This window comes from Cydia amplana, chromosome 7 (genome assembly GCF_948474715.1).
Source record: "Cydia amplana chromosome 7, ilCydAmpl1.1, whole genome shotgun sequence".
Lineage (NCBI taxonomy): Eukaryota > Metazoa > Arthropoda > Insecta > Lepidoptera > Tortricidae > Cydia > Cydia amplana.
The window spans coordinates 17,170,925-17,191,889 of record NC_086075.1 but is presented as its reverse complement, the minus strand read 5'-3'; the positions used below and the strand labels follow the sequence as shown (position 1 = coordinate 17,191,889).

Sequence of the window (20,965 nt, the reverse complement as noted above, 5' to 3'; positions counted from 1 at the left end):
TAACTATCCAATTCAAAATGGATATAATTTGCATTAATTGATCTCAAAATGTTTAGAACTTACGTGTATTGTTGCACACAATAAATGTAATTCGGTATTAGTAGATACTATACCGTAATAATGACAACTTAGTGGACTTAACCGTCGCGCTTGATATCCAGACTACGAAATAAATTCCAATCCTTTGTTCTGGATAATATTTTTGAGAGCGCGACCAACCGCGGCGGGAAACTAGACGCCAATGAAGAACAAATTAAAATCTGGGAATGAACCAATGTCATCCCCACTGCCAGGTGGAGGGAGAAACATGGAAGGGGTATAGAAAGAGATAGCAATACCCGGCGGGAAACGTGCTGCCTATCTCAATTAAATAAGCTTCGAATAACGGTCAAGTCAAATTAATAGAACAATTATCATATTAATTTTTAGAAAATACTTACTAATAACACATTTTAGGACAACATTCACGTCATATATAATGAGATCAAAATAAATATGGCATTTATGAACTACTTATACACTATAACTAAACTAAACTAATTAGACGCGTTTTACCTACCATTAAAACGCATATTAATTTACTTACCTTATTCGAAGCTTATTTAATTGAGATAGGCAGCACGTTTCCCGCCGGGTATTGCTATCTCTTTCTATACCCCTTCCATGTTTCTCCCTCCACCTGGCAGTGGGGATGACATTGGTTCATTCCCAGATTTTAATTTGTTCTTCATTGGATCGAAATTAAACCAGGCAGAGTTTACTCATAAGCTTCGAATAAGGTAAGTAAATTAATATGCGTTTTAATGGTAGGTAAAACGCGTCTATTAATTTGACTTGACCGTTATTCGAAGCTTATTTAATTGAGACATGTTTGTTATCGCCTGGTGGAGGAATTAAGATGCCAATGTGACAAGGGTTCTATAAAATGTATACCACTTGTGGCATGAAATCATTTTTGCTAGATTGTTTGAAAATAAACAAGAGAATTATCAAACTTCAATTTTTAATGAAGGGTTCATACGATGATACATGGTATAGTTTCAATAAATGGATTTTTAAAAATCATCAGAGATATTGTAATACAAACATAAAGCAATGGCAATTAAGATCTCTTGAACACGACTAGCAAGTATTGCTACCTGAACTTCAATGGATTAGTACTTCGTAATCAAAGTAAGATTATTACAATTTTAAAACCGTAAGGGTTATTAGAGTAATCAACAATAGTTGACACCAAATTTCTCAATCAAAGTTTTTGTTAATACCAAGTAGTCCTAAATATGTATAACGATCAGAATATCTTTAGGACTAACTAATATTTATTAGTTATTTTTTAATTAGATCTAATCAACTGCTGCAAACAAATTTGATATATTCATTGGCTTATTCAAGGAGGGCGCAGGCATAACCTCACGTCTGTAATAATTTTTAAACGTGTTTTCAGAGCGCCAATTACCTCGTGACAGAATATCTTCTACAGAACAATTATCCACCCAATTCTTAGAGGCTACAGCAGCACGAATGCTTCCAGGTGTTGCCGTTATGCCTGCCTCCCTAAACACGGATTTAATCCAACCTGCAATCAGAGCACGCGATGCAACTTTAACATCACCTCTCAAAGAAATAAAGAGGCTATTACCATTCGCCGATTCTCTTCTACCTTTTAATAGCGAGACTGTTTGTTTAATCCAAAAAACAGGGTCAAGATTTTGACACGACTTATTAGCAAGTAATCTCCACCCTGATTGTCTGTAATCCGCGCAATCAGTTTTAGACCCGAACATAGGCCAAAAAATTATTGAACCATCCGAGAATACGCAGTGATTACAATCAATATTTAGCAACGTAAGATCGTGTATTCTTCTGCCCGAGCAGAGAAGGAGGAGCAATGCAGTTCTTCTGCAAACCTCAAAAATATTGTCATGGTTAATTTTAGATTTTCTAAGATAATCAATCAGGACTTCCACATTCCAAATCGGAGGTTTTTTATCTATTGGATTTCTTAATGCTATGGATTTTAACACATGCTTAACAAGGACATGAGTACTTAATCTTTCCGCAGACTCCGCATTACAAAGAGTCGATACTACAGATTTGTATAAAAGAATTGTCTTGTAAGATAATTTGTCAATCAAATAAAGGTCAGTTAAGTATTTGGCAACATCTGCACCCGAAGGTTGTGTAGTATTTACTTTATGCTGCGTCGACCAAACTACCCACTTCTTCCAGGCTGTATTATACGTCTTGCGTGTAGAGGCACGCCAAGAGGATTGAAGAAGGGAAATTTGTTCAGAATTCCAGCCCGTTAGACTTTCCGACCACCCCCACACTTCCAGACTTCTAGCGTCATCTCGTGAACATTCGAGGGCGGAAGATTTGTGGTCACGTCCAGTAAAACCTTGTCTAGGTGACGTAGAGTAAAGGGTGCGGCTATGGCACGAGCCTTGAGATCCGCACGCCAGAAAACACGGTGCCATCGAGGAACTATCATCAGAAATGTTCCTGAAGCTTGGTTTAGGTGAGCCAGCACCTTCGGTATCAAGTACGGGGGTGGAAAAATCCATGCCAGTTCGAAATTCCAAATCCTTGAAAAGGCGTCGTGAAACAGGGCTTCGTGATCGTTTTGGTCTATCGATACATAGTTGATTACGACATGAGCTCTCGCCGAAGCAAACAGATCTATTACTGGTACTCCCCACTTGGAAAATACTCGCTCCGTGCATTCTGGAAGAAGATGCCATTCCGGAGGTGCACGCAATCTCGATAGATGATCCGCGTGACTGTTGTACCTCCCCGGTAAGTAAAACAGGCTTAGTTGGATCTGATACTGCTCCAGCAATTGGAAGACTCCGTACGTTAGCTGTAAGAGAGGTGTTGACCTTGTTCCTCCCTGATTGCGGAGGTAAGCTATAACAGTCTTGTTGTCGCTCTGAACTAGGACCGTCGAGTGAGACAGGAACTGACAACGATCTTCCAAAACGTTTAGAATGGCAAGCATCTCCTTTTGATTGCAGTGCAACTCTTTTTCCGCACTCGTCCAGAGACCCCAGAGAGACTGATAATCTAGTTGCGCTCCCCACGCAAGATCTGATGCGTCGGTTGTCAGAAAATGAGACGCAGGTGGTACATGAATTGGAGACGCGCAAAGACAATTGTTCATCCACCATACTAGATCGTCCCTCGCATTTTGAGGTATCGCATATATCCTTTTCGAAACTTCTGGTATCCGATTTAGGAGATTTAATAAGGCTCGATAGTTTAGCCTTCCCAAGTGAACCACGAAACTCGCAAAGTTTAGGAGTCCCACCAATTTCTCCAACTCCTTCCGGTTTGTCTTGTTGGTGTTTAACATTTGACGTATCTGCGAGATTAACTTGGGTACTTTGTCTTTCGGCAGATACTTCTGATTGGACCACGGGTCCCAATAAACGCCCAAATACACCAGACCTCTCTGAGGTTTCAGGACTGATTTCTCGTAGTTGACTATCCATCCCAGTGATTCTAGTCTTGTTAGGGCTATGTTTACGTGGTTGACAAGAGTTTCTTTGACCTGGTGGGCAATCAGGAAGTCGTCGAGGTATACAACTACTCGTATATCCTCCTTTCTCAGCGTTTGTGCAATCCAGTTGGTGATTGACGCAAAAACCTTGGGCGCTGTGCTTAAACCAAATGGCAAACAGGTCATTTCTAGTAATTCTTGCCTGTAGATAAGACGCAAGAATCTTCTGTGCGCTTGGGCAACTGGTAGATGAAAATAAGCCTGCGACAGGTCTATTTTGCACAACCAATCTCTTGGTTGAAGAAAGTCCGGTATGCGATGAACGTTTAATAAACTGAAGCGTTCTGTCAATACAAATCTGTTCAGGGCCTTTAGGTTGAAAATAGGACGAGCAGTGCCGTCGCTCTTTGGTACGAGAAAAATTGTGGAAAGAAAACTGGCTGAGGGCTCTGCCACTTCCAGTATACCTTGAGTCTTCATTTGATTGATAACAGCTGTCATTTCGGTCGAGTGTGGGCACTCGTAGTTGCTCTGATGAAGACTCGGATAAAGGAGAGGCGGTTTTTGTATGAACGGTATGCGATACCCTTTTATTATCCGCAACAAGAAGTCTGGAGCATTCATTCCTCTCCACATGTTGTAATAATTTGCTAAACGGCCGGCCCTGAACTGTATCGAGTCAATATCTCCTTCGCTTGTTCTGTCTCTGCCCCGCGGGGGAATGAGGGCGCTTACGTCCTCCTCGACCTCTTTGCTGATAGTCCCTTGGCTGACGGTCTCGAAAGGAGGACCCAGGAATTGGCCTTGTATTAGAGCGAGCAGGATTGTATGTATTTTGATACCCTTGCGAAGGGTACGGATGATGGTAGCCACCCCGCGAGGGTGGAATATTATTATCAGAATAGCCATAATTCTCGTAGTTATTACCAGCAGCATGTGCCTGATTATAGCGAGTACCCTGCGAGAGTACTTTACGAGGCGCTGGCGGCGCTGCACCCTGCGAGGGCGCGCTTGTCATCTTTGAAGGGCCTGCTTGCGAAGCAGGAGTCTTAGGTAATGGCCAGAAACATTTTCGTACACCGCCATATTTTTCGATTGCAGCCGTAAATGCCTCAGCGTTAAACAGTGACGTTCCTGATGGAGGAATCTTACGTAAAGCGGATTTAACCAACTTATCTTTGACATTTTTTGTGATTCCGTTACGTCGCATTTGAATCACTTCCGCTCTGTGGCCACATATAACCTGTAAAAAATCTTCAGAAACCTTGTAGTAATCACCACTGAGAAAAACACTGTTAAGTTTTTCACGAAGAGCCTCGTGTACAATTTCCGTGCTCCCCTGGGCCCAAGTCAGCACATCCTGCACGGCTGCGTGTAAAGCCTCCTGCTGTTTTAGCATACAGTAGGTTAATGCACCGAAAGCCCTATCTGCCTGCACTAAGTGAGGATTCTGATCATACTCTCTAACCTCGTCGTTAGTTTCTAAGTCAGTATAGCCTGGCGTGTGATTATACACTTTTTGGATCTCTGCATAGCGTAAATTAAACCATTCGTTATGATTCAACCGTTGTATATCACACAATAGCTTTAACTCACCTTCTGACGTGCCTGGCATAGCCGGTTCTTTTAATTTGGTACCGAGTCCAAAAGCAAACGGCTCTGGTTCCACGGGCACAGGCGGTGCCTGGTCTGGTTCATTTTCCACATAAAGATCTCGACTGCAATCTGAAATATCTGAAATATTATCGTATGGACGAACACATTCGTTTGATCTTGCTATTTGTGCCTGCAAGCTGTTAACGAGTTTTGTCAATTTAAGTAGCTCCTTTTTTGTGCCCCCCCTTTTCTTTGACTTGCGGTGCCGTCTTCGCCTCGGGCCTGACTTGCAGGAGCTAGTAGAACTGCTACTACTCGATGAACTGGAACTGGACGACCGGTCACGATTTCGTGTAGGTTTTGCCTGAGAACCGGCTTTGCTACACTCTCCCTTAGTATCGTCCATGACTCTAAATAAAATAACCGTATTAAAATGCTATTCAATAAACAAAGATCGAACGGTAAAACCGTTTAAGAATTTTATTATAAAATGGAGGGTAGGTACATTTTTCACGGCAAATAATTAAAGATCCAGTATTTAATTCTTTACAGTTATTACTTATATCACTGGAGGGTAGAATACATAAAAGGTATTCCAAGTAACTATCCAATTCAAAATGGATATAATTTGCATTAATTGATCTCAAAATGTTTAGAACTTACGTGTATTGTTGCACACAATAAATGTAATTCGGTATTAGTAGATACTATACCGTAATAATGACAACTTAGTGGACTTAACCGTCGCGCTTGATATCCAGACTACGAAATAAATTCCAATCCTTTGTTCTGGATAATATTTTTGAGAGCGCGACCAACCGCGGCGGGAAACTAGACGCCAATGAAGAACAAATTAAAATCTGGGAATGAACCAATGTCATCCCCACTGCCAGGTGGAGGGAGAAACATGGAAGGGGTATAGAAAGAGATAGCAATACCCGGCGGGAAACGTGCTGCCTATCTCAATTAAATAAGCTTCGAATAACGGTCAAGTCAAATTAATATGGTAGTTACATAAGTGTGAACACCCCTTTAGCGAGTCGCTCATAAGCCCATGTCGTTTAGCAATGGAATGACCTACTTATTTATGTTTTGCGTCTTTCAATTTGGCCGCTGAAAGCGCCAAGTTTCTATACGAGCCGCATTGTTGCCACTGACTGGCAGGATGACTGGGAAAGAAATTGCTTGTATATATAGCTTTGTGAACAATTAGCGCTTCGGAAGTAGGTAAGTAGTCCTCTATTTAAATGGTTTTTTTTAATCAGTTGTCGTTTGTTTTTCACTCAACAACGACCTTACTCCAGCTACTATTTGGCTAATTCCGTGAAGAAATACGAAGGTAGGTACTTATTTAGAACGAATAATTTTGAAACATTGTTAAAGTCAATTAAAGGCAGCAGTGCGCATGTTTCCGTTTAATGTACATATAACCGAAAAGTTAAATTTTTAAATGACACTTGTATGGAGAAGTATCCTTTGACCCGCCAGGTTACGATTTTAATTTAAAACGATAAGTATTTGGTAAGTGTCAAAGTATTACAAGGTTAGATTGCTATCTTTTATCATGTTAGGTAACGCTAGAAGCGACCATATTGACGTTTTTATATTTAAGTACTAAATATTCATAGTTTATTATTAATATGTACCTACCAATTACCGTTAATTATCAGTTTGAGAAATGAGTAAAATAATAAGGATTTTTTCAACAGTAGCACAGTAGTAAAATTCAAATATGTAATTTACTTATGATAATTAATATAAAATCGTTTCTGAAAATTAAGCAATAGAAATAGCTCTTGTTAAATCATGAAGGGGGTTTTAAGAAAGCAACGAGACAATAACTTTCCAGGTTTACTTTCCACGTTTGAAAGTAATGTAAATAAGTAAATATATAGTTAACCTGTCCTACATTCGTCAATTCACATAAAAGCTCGTGACGGCACTAAATCAACAATGAAAACATTCCCTGAAGCGTGCAAGCCTTCCAATCCGGTGTCGTTTCAGTTCGTTTCAACCGCAGTTGCTCGCGAATGCCCGGCTTCACCCGACCTCGATGTAATTACCTATCACCGTATATACTAAGATTATTGCATTGTAGTCATGTTTAGTGAAACTCACTGATGTTTGCTTTGCACTCGCAGCGGTTGCGTAGGTAGGTGCAGTGCCGATGTGTTGTAGGCTTATGTTAATGTGGATTTAACTTCCTGGTACTTATGGTGTTAGGTTTCATGATTACGTTACTGAGGCATATTCTATGAAATAGAGGATATCAGCTGTTTATACTTATCCTACAGGATAAAATTATGCTTAGAAATGAAGTGCTTTCTGCATATTTTTCAGAAACAATCCGATTTAGCTACCTATTTTTTTGAGAGCTAAGAGCTAAGAGTCATTTTCTCTACCTTTATAGATTCATTAGGTTACTTACCTAAAATAAATTTGAGAAAAAATAAACCATCATTTTAGTCTTCTGTGCACTGAATAAATCTTAATTAACCTACTGATAGAATTTACATATGTATTTCAATTAAAAAAAAGAACACAAAATGTACCTATCCTTACAGCATATAGGCTGTCATTGCATTCCTTATATAAGTACAAGGTCAATTAAAAAGTCACACAATACACTAAATCATCATAATACATCATGTAGGTACTATTAGGCTACTATTAGGTCTAACTCGCATAGTTTTAAACACTCGTTCTCTATAACCGTCCATCCGTCCGCAAACAAATCACAAGAGTGTTGCACAGTACCGAGTTTATTATCGTGGAAATTAATATATTGAAGTATTAACACATTTGGAGTCCACAGGAGGCTGAGCGCGCCCACATCAGGGTCAGCGCGGCGGCGAGCGCGGGAGCGTCGCCTCGCTCAGCTGACTCGCGCGGAGGGCGAACGTTTGGCGCAGGAGCGGAAAGAGCGCGCGAGGAGAGAGAAGTTGGATCAGCAGCGACAGGTGAGTTGCAATAATGTTTAAGCTTTAAGTACGCTACAATAGGGTCGATATTCGCGCAGGAGCGGCGCCTGACGCAGCTGACTCATTGGGAGGGTGAGCGGTTACCATAGGAGCAGAATGAGCGCGTTAAGAGGCAGAAGTTTAGAGCAACAGTGACAGGAGAGTTCTGAGTATTTGCTGGTGTTCGCGGAACGTGGGTACCGTGGGGCAAGGTCAGTGCTTGGCGCAGCTGACTCGCGTGGAGGGCGAGCGTTTGGCGCAGGAGCGGAAAGAACGCGCGAGCAGAGAGAAGTTGGATCAGCAGCGACAGGTGAGTTCCAAGAATATTTAAGCTTTAAGTACGCTACAATAGGTTTGATATTCGCGCAGGAGCGGCGCCTGACGCAGCTGACTCGTTGGGAGGGTGAGCGGTTACCATAGGAGCAGAATGAGCGCGTTAAGAGGCAGAAGTTTAGAGCAACAGTGACAGAGTTCTGAGTATTTGCTGTTGTACGCTGGAACGTGGGGACCGTGGGGTAAGGTCAGTGCTTGGCGCAGCTGACTCATGTGGAAAATGAGCGGTTGGCATAGGAGCGGAAAGAGAGAAGTTTAAGCAGCAACGGCAGGCGGGAAGTAGGTTTCTAGTGCGCAGATGGCACAATATCTACGTGATGAAATGTCCTTTACGAATTTTGGTAGGCATCTGTTGTTCTGGTTACTTCTGTGATGTGAGACATAGGTAGCTACGGTTATCCATAGAAAATAAATTTCAGCCTCCCTTTCATCTTTGCTTTGAGATTCGACCGACTGCCTACTTTGAAAAGTTACTTAGTTCTTGCTAAATAAATAAGATTTTTACATTTAGAAGGAGAAGAAGTGTACTTTTCTATGACAGATACCCGGTGATCACGTGATGCTTTCCATAGAATACGAAGCTCCGGGAACGCCGGCCCGGATACGGCCCGGTCTAACGTGAGTCATCCTTTAGTCACTTATTAACTTAGTTGCTGAAAATTCTCAAGCAGATTGAATGATGACTTAGAGAACAACTTACTATTCAAAGATACACGAAAGATTATACGCAGTCATAGTAACCCCTAGTTTCACTAACGGCGAAGATAACGAATTTAATTAATTATAATTATGTAGGTACATGTTTTACTCCGGCAGGCCCGGGCCGAGCTGGCGTCATACGAGCCCTGGGGCCGAGCCGGTGGCGGCGCGCCCAACCCGCGGAGCCTACGCCGCACGGATCTGCGCGCCAGCGGCATCTATCCCGAGGATGAACTGAAAGTAAGTACCTACCTACATCAACCATGTCAGTGAGGTTAGGAGATGTTCTTGGCTAGGCCTGCAGTTAAACGTGTTCGAAGACAACAATCCGTTGCGTAGTTTTAAAGATCTAAGCATACATAGGGACAGACAGACCGCGGGAAGCGACTTTGTTTTATAGTGATGATGTGTTTTTTTGCTTGTATGTATGTCGCAGTCGGATCGCCGATCAGTATAATCCGCCGTAACATACACCCGCCGTACATTACGGCTAGCCGTTTTACAAAACAGGGGCGTTTTGAAATGCGGCGGTTCGACGATTAGCCAGATTGAATGCGGCTGAATGAAAATCCGCCGGAATGTATTCGGCGCCATACGTTCTTCAACACGGCTAGCCGTAATGTAATACAGCGAGTCATTAGCCGCCGCTTTGACTGTTTTTAGTTCCCCTTTTGTAACACTCGTGGCGCTGCCTGACATAACAACAACAAACTATGAAAACGCTGGGGTGTCCATCAAGTCTGGAGTTCGTCGGACTGTTTCTTTTCAAAAAACATTTCCTTCGCAACTTAACTAGACGGAGCCCCGCTTCGCGCATCTGAAGCTACCTAACGAACCTAACCTACCTAGCTATTGATTTAGTGAGGCGTCCGTGAAAACATTACACTTTGGGGAAAAAAGCGTAGGTAGGTAAGTAGGTTAGGTTCGTTAGGTAGCTTCAGATGCCCGAAGGGCAAACCGCCCAGAAATAGTTGTGAAGGAAATGTTTTGGAAAACACATGTAGTGCGGTGGCACCATGGTAAAAATAAAGTAAATTGCAAACATTGTCAAACTCCGGTTACGTAGGCGACCGAAAGAACTGGTCACTCTACAATCTAAATAGTAGATACGATGCGGCTAAACGTAGGCCGCCTTATTGAAGAACGTATCGTAATGACAATCCGGCTAATCGTCGAACCGCCGCATTTCAAAACGCCCCTGTTTTGTAAAACGGCTAGCCGTAATGTAATACGGCGGATTATACGATCTGACTACGACATGTAAATTCCATGTTGACGTGTAAAAGTGCTCTTATGGCCTATTTTATGTTGAATAAATGTACACATGTTGATGTTGATGCCAACATTAAATAATGGCGGACATACAAATACACTAAAGTCTATTTTTTATTCGGTAGACTAAAATGACATTTCATACTATGAAATTACATTTTAGTCTACCGAATAAAAAAAATGACTTTAAATAATGCCGGACATTTACAATGAGATCACATTAGATAACCAATAAAATTTGATTTCTCCACAACAACAAACGATATTAACCTGCGATGTCTGCGATTGCGATCATGTTTGCCCGCAGTAATGTTCAAACGAATAGGTAACATTGACAATAATGCTCAAATGTGATAATGAGCACATTATAATAATTTAAAAAGTGAAACGTACTTATTACCTATAGATTACAAAATAATAAACATTTCATAGGTACTATAATATCACTTCAACCCTTAAGTAGGTCATTCGTGATGTGAACTTTTATAAAGAATCGCACGTAGATATCAGGTGAACATAGCTTTCTATAGTCAAGGTACTTTTACGCTCCGAAGAAGCAGTTTAATATTGAAATTGGATTTCGTACGAAATCTATATAGGTACTGGCTACAGGCCTCCGTGACCTTTAACAACTTTCCACGAAGGGTCGTCACATTTCTTGATTGACGCGTCGGGTGGGGGCCGCGGCCGATTTGGGTCATTTATATTTTTGTTATTTTCCAATGCCGACGTAAGCCTGACGCTGATGCCTAAACTGTAACAAAACAACCCTTAATGAAAAAAAATCTATAGATGGAATCTTTAAAGACTTCGTAAGCAAAATATTGTTCCAATAACATTTTTAACTGTCATGCCTCTAGAAGTGCTTGAGTAACATACGGGCGGTTTTAGGTAGTACTGCCTGACATAGCACTCAACTTATTTACAACGCGGCCGTCGGGCTCGGCTAGTACCTATTCGGAAGCTTTTTCTTAAGCACCAATAGGGGCGCTCCACATACTTTGTATCGCGGGCATCGCGGCCAATTAGAGGCACCTAAATTTAAACCACCTTTTGTACTGCTCAAATATTGCAAATGACTCTCTCATCAGCCTTCATACACTAAGTAACTACACCACTTCTACATTTAACCGTTTTGGCAAGAACCCTTTGTAACCAGTATCTTTGGAAGATTACATCAGTTTACTTTAAATCGAAGCTTTTATTTGAGTCGTCGAGATCCAGCCGGCCTAGCCAAGGTTACAATCGCTATCGCTTCGACAACGAAACGCTTGGTGTATCTCTATCACTCTTCCATATTAGTGCGACAGTGACAGTTGCGTTTCGATCGCTACGGAGCGTAAGCGATTGACACGTTGGCTACGCGGCCTAACCTGCACGGCGGCTACATATGGTCCTTCGAGCCGGAGCACGGCGGCTACACTGTTCACTGTAACGTTAGCTGTCTTTTGTTAGCTATTGTGAAATTGATATTAGGTCATTAAAAGTTATGTTTAATCACTCTTTGTCTTCGTAATGTAAAGTGCAAGATAATTAAGTAAATTCGGCACGGCGGTGGGAATGGAATCTCAAAAATGTCACTCTACTGCTTAAATAGGAACAACCAGCTTTCAAATACCTCTATGTTAAGTTTATTTAAATGTTCTTACACCACTCTTTACTTTACTACCTACATTTAAAAACGGCTAATAAATTACTGAATTGAACAGATACAGAAATAAAAAAGCGGCCAAGTGCGAGTCGGACTCGCCCATGAAGGGTTCCGTATTTAGGCGATTTATGACGTATAAAAAAAAAACTACTTACTAGATCTCGTTCAAACCAATTTTCGGTGGAAGTTTGCATGGTAATGTACATCATATATTTTTTTTAGTTTTATCATTCTCTTATTTTAGAAGTTACAGGGGGGGGGACACACATTTTACCACTTTGGAAGTGTCTCTCGCGCAAACTATTCAGTTTAGAAAAAAATGATATTAGAAACCTCAATATCATTTTTGAAGACCTATCCATAGATACCCCAAACGTATGGGTTTGATGAAAAAAAAAATTTTGTGTTTCAGTTCGAAGTATGGGGAACCCCAAAAATTTATTGTCTTTTTTCTATTTTTGTGTGAAAATCTTAATGCGGTTCACAGAATACATCTACTTACCAAGTTTCAACAGTATAGTTCTTATAGTTTCGGAGAAAAGTGGCTGTGACATACGGACGGACAGACGGACAGACGGACAGACGGACAGACAGACAGACATGACGAATCTATAAGGGTTCCGTTTTTTGCCATTTGGCTACGGAACCCTAAAAATGGCCGTAATTTAAAAAGTGATTGCTTTTAGAACACTTCATCCCAAATGAGAGTCATAAAATTGAATCATAGGTGTCATTTACTGTCTTAATACATGGTTGAATATGATATCTTATAAACGTTAAATATTAGCAGTAATTATTATGTAAGGAGTGTCCGTTGGCTATAAATCTATATAAGGTAGGGGTCAATCATATTGCGCAGCGCAAATTAAGTGCATGGCGCAACTGATGAGAAAAAACCAGTAAATTGATTTCCCCAAAGGCCAGGCTCATCTATTTTTCGACCTATATGGCGATGGCTTCGTAACATTTAATTATAAGGATGAATTACCTACATATTCAGATTGATTGGTATTTGGTTTGTTTGCGCGAACAAATTCCTGCAAATGATTTATGTTTCTTTGCTAAAAATGTTATTCAAAAATAAAGTGTGAGTGGTACTTAGGTATTTTTAGTTAAGTATGTACTTGTGATTATCGTAAATAATATAGTCATTCATAATTTGCGGTTAGGTTTGTTTATTTATTTATAGGCACCTATCGCAACCCATATTTTTTTAAGATGTTTAATTGATCATTTACCTAATTTTATTTTGTTCCGAACGCAATCTAAAAACTGTTGGAATTTTCTAATCTAACCTAACCCGGCAACCTTCAAATCAAGGGTGAACAGGCACCTTCTGGGCAGACTCGCTCCATCGTAGGCCACGTCTTCGCCTCGCCGTCTGTGGCCATGAGTAAGCCCATATTTAATAATAAAAAAATGACGGTTAAAAAAACATTTAACGTCTTCCCACTGGCCTTCCCTTTATGTCCGTCAACTTCGCAGGGTGTCGCATTATTCGAAGCATGCCGCCGCTGGTCGGGCCGGCGCCGGCGCCGGCGCACGCCGCTGCGGCTGCGCGAGGACCCGCAGCTCTGCCACGCCGAGAACCTGCGCCGCGCCGTCGACAACGATATCCGCTACCGACAGACGCCCGACCAGCAGCACACCTACAGGCAGATACTTGGTGAGCACTAGATAATTTATTTATTTAGAAATTTAATTCAGGCAACAAGGCCCATATTACAAATACCTTACAGACTAACATACACCTATGTATTTTATAAACTTAAAACTAAACACTAGTTATTTAGTCGATAAAACGGCGTGGCTCCGTTGCATCGGCTGCTCCTGTGTCGGATTCGGCAGTTTGCCCCGGAACCTCCGAAACACGACACCCTTCGGCCAGAAGTCGGCGCACTCGATGGTCCCTTGCAGCGGCCGCGGCACGCGCACCACAAAAGAATTGAAGTGCACGTAGTGGCGCGATCGAAGCTGGAACACCCTCAGCGTGTGACCGGTCTTCTGGTGTACATACTCCACCACTTCAGCAGCCGTGGCGGAGTAATGCAAGCGCGATACGTACAGCGCCTTGCTCGGTGTGTAATGGAACCCCCTACTCCTTGCCGTAACTGAAGAACTGCAGGAACGGATTTACATTAGATATTCTCATTACTTCCTGATTGTAGGTACATTGGGTAGGGTTGGGTATTGTAGGTAGGTAAATTGATAGCAGTCTTGCGCTGTGAGTAAAATTAATATCAGTTTTGTAACGTTTAAATTTAGTTTCATGACCCAAAATGAAAATCAAAATTTATTTTATTTGTTCCCTATAGTTGTGTCATTTGCATAATATTAAAAAAAAACCGGCCAAGTGCGAGTCGGACTCGCGCACGGAGGGTTCCGCACCATCAACAAAAAATAGAGCAAAACAAGCAAAAAAACGGTCACCCATCCAAGTACTGACCCCGCCCGACGTTGCTTAACTTCGGTCAAAAATCACGTTTGTTGTATGGGAGCCCCACTTAAATCTTTATTTTATTCTGTTTTTAGTATTTGTTGTTATAGCGGCAACAGAAATACATCATCTGTGAAAATTTCAACTTTCTAGCTATCACGGTTCGTGAGATACAGCCTGGTGACAGACGGACGGACGGACGGACGGACGGACGGACGGACGGACAGCGGAGTCTTAGTAATAGGGTCCCGTTTTTACCCTTTGGGTACGGAACCCTAAAAAGGTATATTTAATGTACTGTGACACGATTACTTTTTACGATTCTAGAGAAAATACTTTTATGACCGGTTCAATGTATATTACTTAACTCTCGGGAGTGTAGATGAATAAAATACTCCAAAAATTATGGTTCTTATGTCACATAAAAAATATCAATGATTGTGTGAAAAAATATATATTAGTCTTTCGCAAAGATTATGAGTTAAAGTATCGAATAATTCATAAGAGATGTTAATAGATTAGCACAATGTTCTTGAAAGTATTGTTGTGTAGGTATGTGCAATAACGTCTAATAGGTACTCAATGAATCTTAGCATTTACCATATAAGGAATGAGGTATTCATTCTGCGATAGTAGGTACGTTTTGTAGACATATCGTCAAATGTTGATGATGATTTATAGCTTCGCTTTGCAAGAACTCGCCACAAATGATGAAGTACTGAAAGTCTAAAACGCTGATGGGCATCATTTAATTGCATTCAAGTGTGTCTATGGTTGTTTTAAAATGTTGTTCATGGATGACCTAAGCTCAAGCCTTAAGGCCCGATATGAGCTTAATTGACGGCTATAAAAATATGACATAGAATGTTTTACCTAATAGCATTGACATTTAAAAATTCATGCTTATTATTTTGAGATAAAATAAGATTAAAAGAATAAAGTATAGGGTATTCTGTGGGAGAATAATAATTACGTAACTCTGTGTAGGCACTGAGCCTATTCTTGGTTTTTCTACATATCTAACTACATATCTATCTATCTAACCGGTCTAGATGAATATAGAATCGGTAAACTTGTTGCTTCAAGTTTATTCAAAATCCAATTTATTTTCTTTTATTTTCAGACGATATGGTCGATACGCGCAAACGGGCTATTAAAGACGAAAAGAAGAAAAACCTAGAATACGAGCGAAAAATGGTAAAAGGTTGAATATTTTTTACCATAATGTTTACCAATATGGACTCAATTGATTTAATGTTTTCAGCAAACTATGGATGGTCCTTGGGGTAGACCGGGACCTGGCGGGACTATATGGAGAAACCCTAGAGACATAGGGTTAAACTTCTCCAAGTCTATGGCAAGTTCTGCAATTATATTCCTTTCTCTTATACAGTTTTTGTTAAAGAAAATGAAAATATTATTTTATAAAATGTTATAGGGCTGGACCGACAACGATCTTTTAAATAAGCTACAAAGTGATGAACACAAACGCTATAAGAGATCTTCACTGACTTTGCCTAACGTAAAGAGAGATGATGATACTAAAGATAAGGAGAGAAACACGCCAGATAAGGAGAACAAGCCTCAAAGCGAATTAAAACTTCCTGATATTAAACACATTAATAGTCCGAAAAGTAAAAATAAAGAAGCACAGAAAGAGGAAAGTACACAGACCACCAACGGGCAAGTTACAAACCATCAAGTTGTAAAAAAAGACGATGGTGTTTCCACAGCTCCTAGTAAAAGCAAACTAAAGAAAAATAAATTTGTAAAGAGGCTACCAAATGGGGAGAAAATTAATCGAACTCTACCTGAGGAAGAACATGTTGATAAAATTGAAATAGAAAATGCAACAGACGTAGGAGAAAAGAAGTTGACACCAGAAGAGACGATCCTGCGTACGACAGGTGGTATAGAGTTGGTGCCTATCTTGGCGCGGCGGAGGCGGGTAGGCGCTCGCACGTTGCACTCCAGTGACGTCACTAGACCCCCAGAGGACATGTGCCAGTGAGTGTTAAAAAGCTCATCCATTTTTTTAACCGCCTTCAAAAAAAAAAAAGGAGGTTCTCAGTTTGACCCGTATGTATGTATGTATGTATATTTGTTCGCGATTATCTCGCGTTTGGCTGAACCGATTTTGATGCGGTTTTCAGAAAAGTGTTTGTTACATTCTGGAGAAGGTTTTAGTATACATAGATCTGAGCTGATGCTGAACCCTGGATGTACCTAGTGGAACTCAGGTTTGGTGCAACATAGGTAGACGCTGTTTTGGTCATCCGACACGCCTTGATGAGCACTTGGGAGAGCAGTACCCAAGATAGAGCTGATGCTGTACCCTGGATGTACCTAGTGGAACTCAGGATGTGCCTAGTGGAACTCAGGTTTGGTGCAACATAGGCCCACGCTATTTTGGTCAGCCGTCACATCTTGATGAGCACTTGGGAGAGCAGTGCCCAAGATAGAGCTGATGCTGAACCCTGGCTGTACCTAGTGGAACTCAGGTTTGGTGCAACATAGGCCCACGCTATTTTGGTCATTGGTCATCCGTCACATCTTGATGAGCACTTGGGAGAGCAGTACCCAAGATAGAGCTGATGCTGAACCCTGGCTGCACCTAGTGGAACTCAGGTTTGGTGCAACATAGGCCCACGCTATTTTGGTCATCCGTCACACCTTGATGAGCACTTGGGAGAGCAGTGCCCAAAATAGAGCTGATGCTGAACCCTGGCTGTACCTAGTGGAACTCAGGTTTGGTGCAACATATTCCCACGCTATTTTGGTCATCCGTCACATCTTGATGAGCACTTGGGAGAGCAGTGCCCAAGATAGACCTGATGCTGAACCCTGGCTGTACCTAGTGGAACTCAGGTTTGGTGCAACATATTCCCACGCTATTTTGGTCATCCGTCACATCTTAATCAGCACTTGGGAGAGCAGTACCCAAGATAGAGCTGATGCTGAACCCTGGCTGTACCTAGTGGAACTCAGGTTTGGTGCAACATAGGCCCACGCTACTTTGGTCATCCGTCACATCTTGATGAGCACTTGGGAGAGCAGTACCCAAGTTAGAGCTGATGCTGAACCCTGGCTGTACCTAGTGGAACTCAGGTTTGGTGCAACATAGGCCCACGTTACTTCGGTCATCCGTCACATCTTGATGAGCACTTGGGAGAGCAGTACCCAAAATAGAGCTGATGCTGAACCCTGGCTCACCTAATGGAACTCAGGTTTGGTGCAACATAGGCCCACGCTATTTAGGTCATCCGTCACATCTAGAAAACCAAACCAAATTAACTTAATACTAAATTACACTAAAACTAAATAGAGAACCTAACAAACTAGTATATTTTAGCCCAAAACCTAAAATAAATGAAGTACCTACCTATCACTAAAAAGTAAAAAATAAAATAAATAAAAAATAATTAAAAAATTAAAAATAAACAAAAATAAAACCAAAATAAAATAACTTAATATAATATCTTTTTTTAAAAAAGGGAACCGCCTTCAAAAAACCAACCCACTGAAAAGCACAAAATAATTTTTATATGGCATCCCTATACGTCTCCAGTCCCTGTCCCGTCGTAAAGCAAATTTCTGCCAAAAAGTAATTAATACCTAATAATAAGAAAATTAATAATCATCCGGGTAATTACTTAGTTTTTGAAGGCGGTGCCAAACCAACAAAAACATTCTTTACTACCAATCAGCAAAAAAATACGAGTAAGTACCTAGTACCTACAAGAACTAAATAAATTAATGAGTAAACTAAGTACCTATGTCTTTATAATGCAAGTAAGTGCAGTTCTTTGTTGTCTAAAATATCGGTTCTCAAAAATTTTGGTTTGGCACCGACTGCAAAAACTAAGTAATTACCCGGATGATTATTAATTTTCTTATTATTAGGTATTAATTACTTTTTGGCAGAAATTTGCTTTACGACGGGACAGGGACTGGAGACGTATAGGGATGCCATATAAAAATTATTTTGTGCTTTTCAGTGGGTTGGTTTTTTGAAGGCGGTTCCCTTTTTTAAAAAAAGATATTTTTAATATCTATCGTCAAACAGGAAGGTTAACTTAAAAATATGTTAAAGGTCGTAAAAATTGGTGGTACATACGTCAAAGGTACGCTAAGCTTAATTCATTTCTGAAGTAAATGCTGCCTTAATATTTTGATAAATCTAAAGGTCAAAAAACGATTACCTTTTGTCAATACTCTTAAATAAATCTTTACATGCCTCTTATTCCGTGCATCCTATTGTCGTTTCACAATAACTTATAATACTATTCAGATGTCTTCTTACGTAATAAAAGCAGTTGGGCATTATTCCGAATAATCGGTGTGTCCAAGGTTCGTTAGAATAATAGATTTTTTAATTCCAAGAGGTCATCTTATCTGACCCTTAGCATAAGTAGGCTCATAACTAACCGTGACATCTTGAGAGAATTTCTGATAATGTGAGTGGATTTTCTTTAAGAGCCTATTTAGCCTAAGGCGATCTTAGCCTTAGGACGTATGCTTACAAATATCATATCAAGGTATGTTGACATCCACAGGAGCCAACAAATGAATGCCGAATTATTATGACAATTCTCGTTAGTATTTATATTAAGAACGAGCATGTAACCGGTGCCAAATGATTGCTTAGACACAGTTATGTGTAAGTTTTATTAATTAGCGCTCCGTATTAATGAATACATTATAATTGGAAATTCGTTATTTTTATGACAATGTTGCAAAATCCTGCAGGCGGAGGGTACCCAATATGTTGTATCATGGAATTTTTGTAATGCGTTGTGCAATGCGGTAGAAAAATCTCGCGCCGCGGCGGGCGGGCAAATGGTTCATATTTCTTCCCAGCGGCCGATTTTTATCTCGCTTTCGGCGCAATCCGTTATAAAAACAACGTGGATCGGTAAAAGGTTAATTAGCATACAATATCAATTAACCGGTAACGGTTTAATTCGTGCGACGCCTGTGTAATCAAGTTAATAAAACAAGTGAATAATGATGTCGATTGTTGTACGATAACAATAGATGTATGTAATAATAGGCGGCTTATCTATTTGTAGTAATGACAGATTAAGGTGATCGACATGACAGATATTTCGTGTACCATCCATAATGTGCAGTGGCTGTGTGTAGCCATCGATCGTGAGCCATGGATTGCGTCACGGCTTTCTATCCACGTCGTGATATATGACGCGAGAAAAGATTTACGAATTTCATTAGTACTCTTAATAAAGCGTTTGCCACCGTCACTTTGATCTTTGACATTGTTTCGTTCGATAATAGTTTTTAATTTAGTAGGCGTTGTTATCGCATGCGTTAATCACTTTTAATCATATTTTCAAGTATAATACGCTTCTTCACTTATATAATTGGTTTCTCCATATTTGTAGATGGCGTGAACTTCTGAACGAGGATTATCTGAGAGAATTGAAACATCAAATTAAGGTCAAGTACCAGCGAAAAGAGGTAGGGGTTTTATTAAATTTCAATTGTCTCTTACTCTACATTAAGAAATTAAATATTACCTGTAAAAATACAGGGTGATTTAGTTATGTCTGACCATACTCTGAGGAGTGAATATGCAGGTCATACTAAACAACTTTTACTATGGAGCTAACACCGAAATCGTGAAAAAATGTGACAGCAATTTTTTTTTGCATGTCGGGTTGGCCCCATAGTAAAAGTTATTCATTTAATTTTGCTGGCCAGACTGGTGTGACTTTGTACCTCGACACAGTGTCAAATAACATGAATTCAATGTGTAATTGTCACTGTGACAATGTACGACTTTGTCCAGAAATGATATAGCTATACAGTTGACTGAATCTACAATCTACATACATTATGTGTTGCCAGGAAGCCCGTCAGAACTCTGCTGAGAGCGTGCGGCAGCATCAAGAGACCTGGGCCTCGTTGTGGGGCCGTCCCGGCCACGGCGCGCCGCAGCAGCGCGGGCGTTACGCCCGCAACAACCTAGCACGCCTACTCTATGTTGGGCCCACCAATACCAATACCTTTACGTGAAAACAGTCGACTGATGACGCATTTCGCTGTGTACCTACAGCTTCCTCAGTGAGAAAATAAAACCTAAAACGAGCAGTTTTTTTACCATTCTAAACTTGTACAGGGGCAATTCATTATCAACGACTTGTTAGATTTGACAAACGTTTATGAATAACGCCAATATTATTTAACACCAACAGAGTATGGGAATCTCAGTCAAGTAACGGTGATAGCGAATATTCAGACGGACAGTCTGGCACATCTTGAGTTACGTAATTGAAATATAAATTAACATTCACGTATTTTAAGAATATTGCGTTGCTTGTCTCTAGTTTATCACACCAATTAGTTAGTAAGTTATTTTAGTGTTGACTTTTGAAAATGATTTTCTTCCAAAAATTGTTTTGGTTAAGCTAAGTAAGATACTTATATGAAGATTAATTCCTTGGAAAATGTACAAGTACCTATATGTGTAGTCTACATCCTAAAAAGTATCTTCCGTT

General features: G+C 40.5%; 1 protein-coding gene across 1 annotated transcript; it reads left to right on the top strand.

The window, feature by feature from the left end:
- Positions 1 to 7,000: 7,000 nt before the first annotated feature.
- LOC134649783 (histone-lysine N-methyltransferase, H3 lysine-79 specific) lies at positions 7,001 to 20,483 on the top strand. Its single transcript, XM_063504611.1, has 9 exons — positions 7,001 to 7,247; positions 7,911 to 8,055; positions 9,205 to 9,327; positions 13,496 to 13,676; positions 15,571 to 15,644; positions 15,712 to 15,804; positions 15,886 to 16,454; positions 19,850 to 19,925; positions 20,316 to 20,483. Exons 1-9 carry the CDS (start codon positions 7,216 to 7,218, stop codon positions 20,481 to 20,483), a joined length of 1,461 nt encoding a protein of 486 aa, XP_063360681.1. The 5' UTR covers positions 7,001 to 7,215.
- Positions 20,484 to 20,965: the final 482 nt, after the last annotated feature.

Coding starts and splice junctions, on each gene's coding strand:
- LOC134649783 (XM_063504611.1), top strand. CDS start 7,216: ATGTTTGCTTTGCACTCGCAGCGGTTGCGTAG. Junction 7,248..7,910: donor CACTCGCAGCGGTTGCGTAG/GTAGGTGCAGTG, acceptor TGGAGTCCACAG/GAGGCTGAGCGCGCCCACAT. Junction 15,645..15,711: donor TAGAATACGAGCGAAAAATG/GTAAAAGGTTGA, acceptor TAATGTTTTCAG/CAAACTATGGATGGTCCTTG.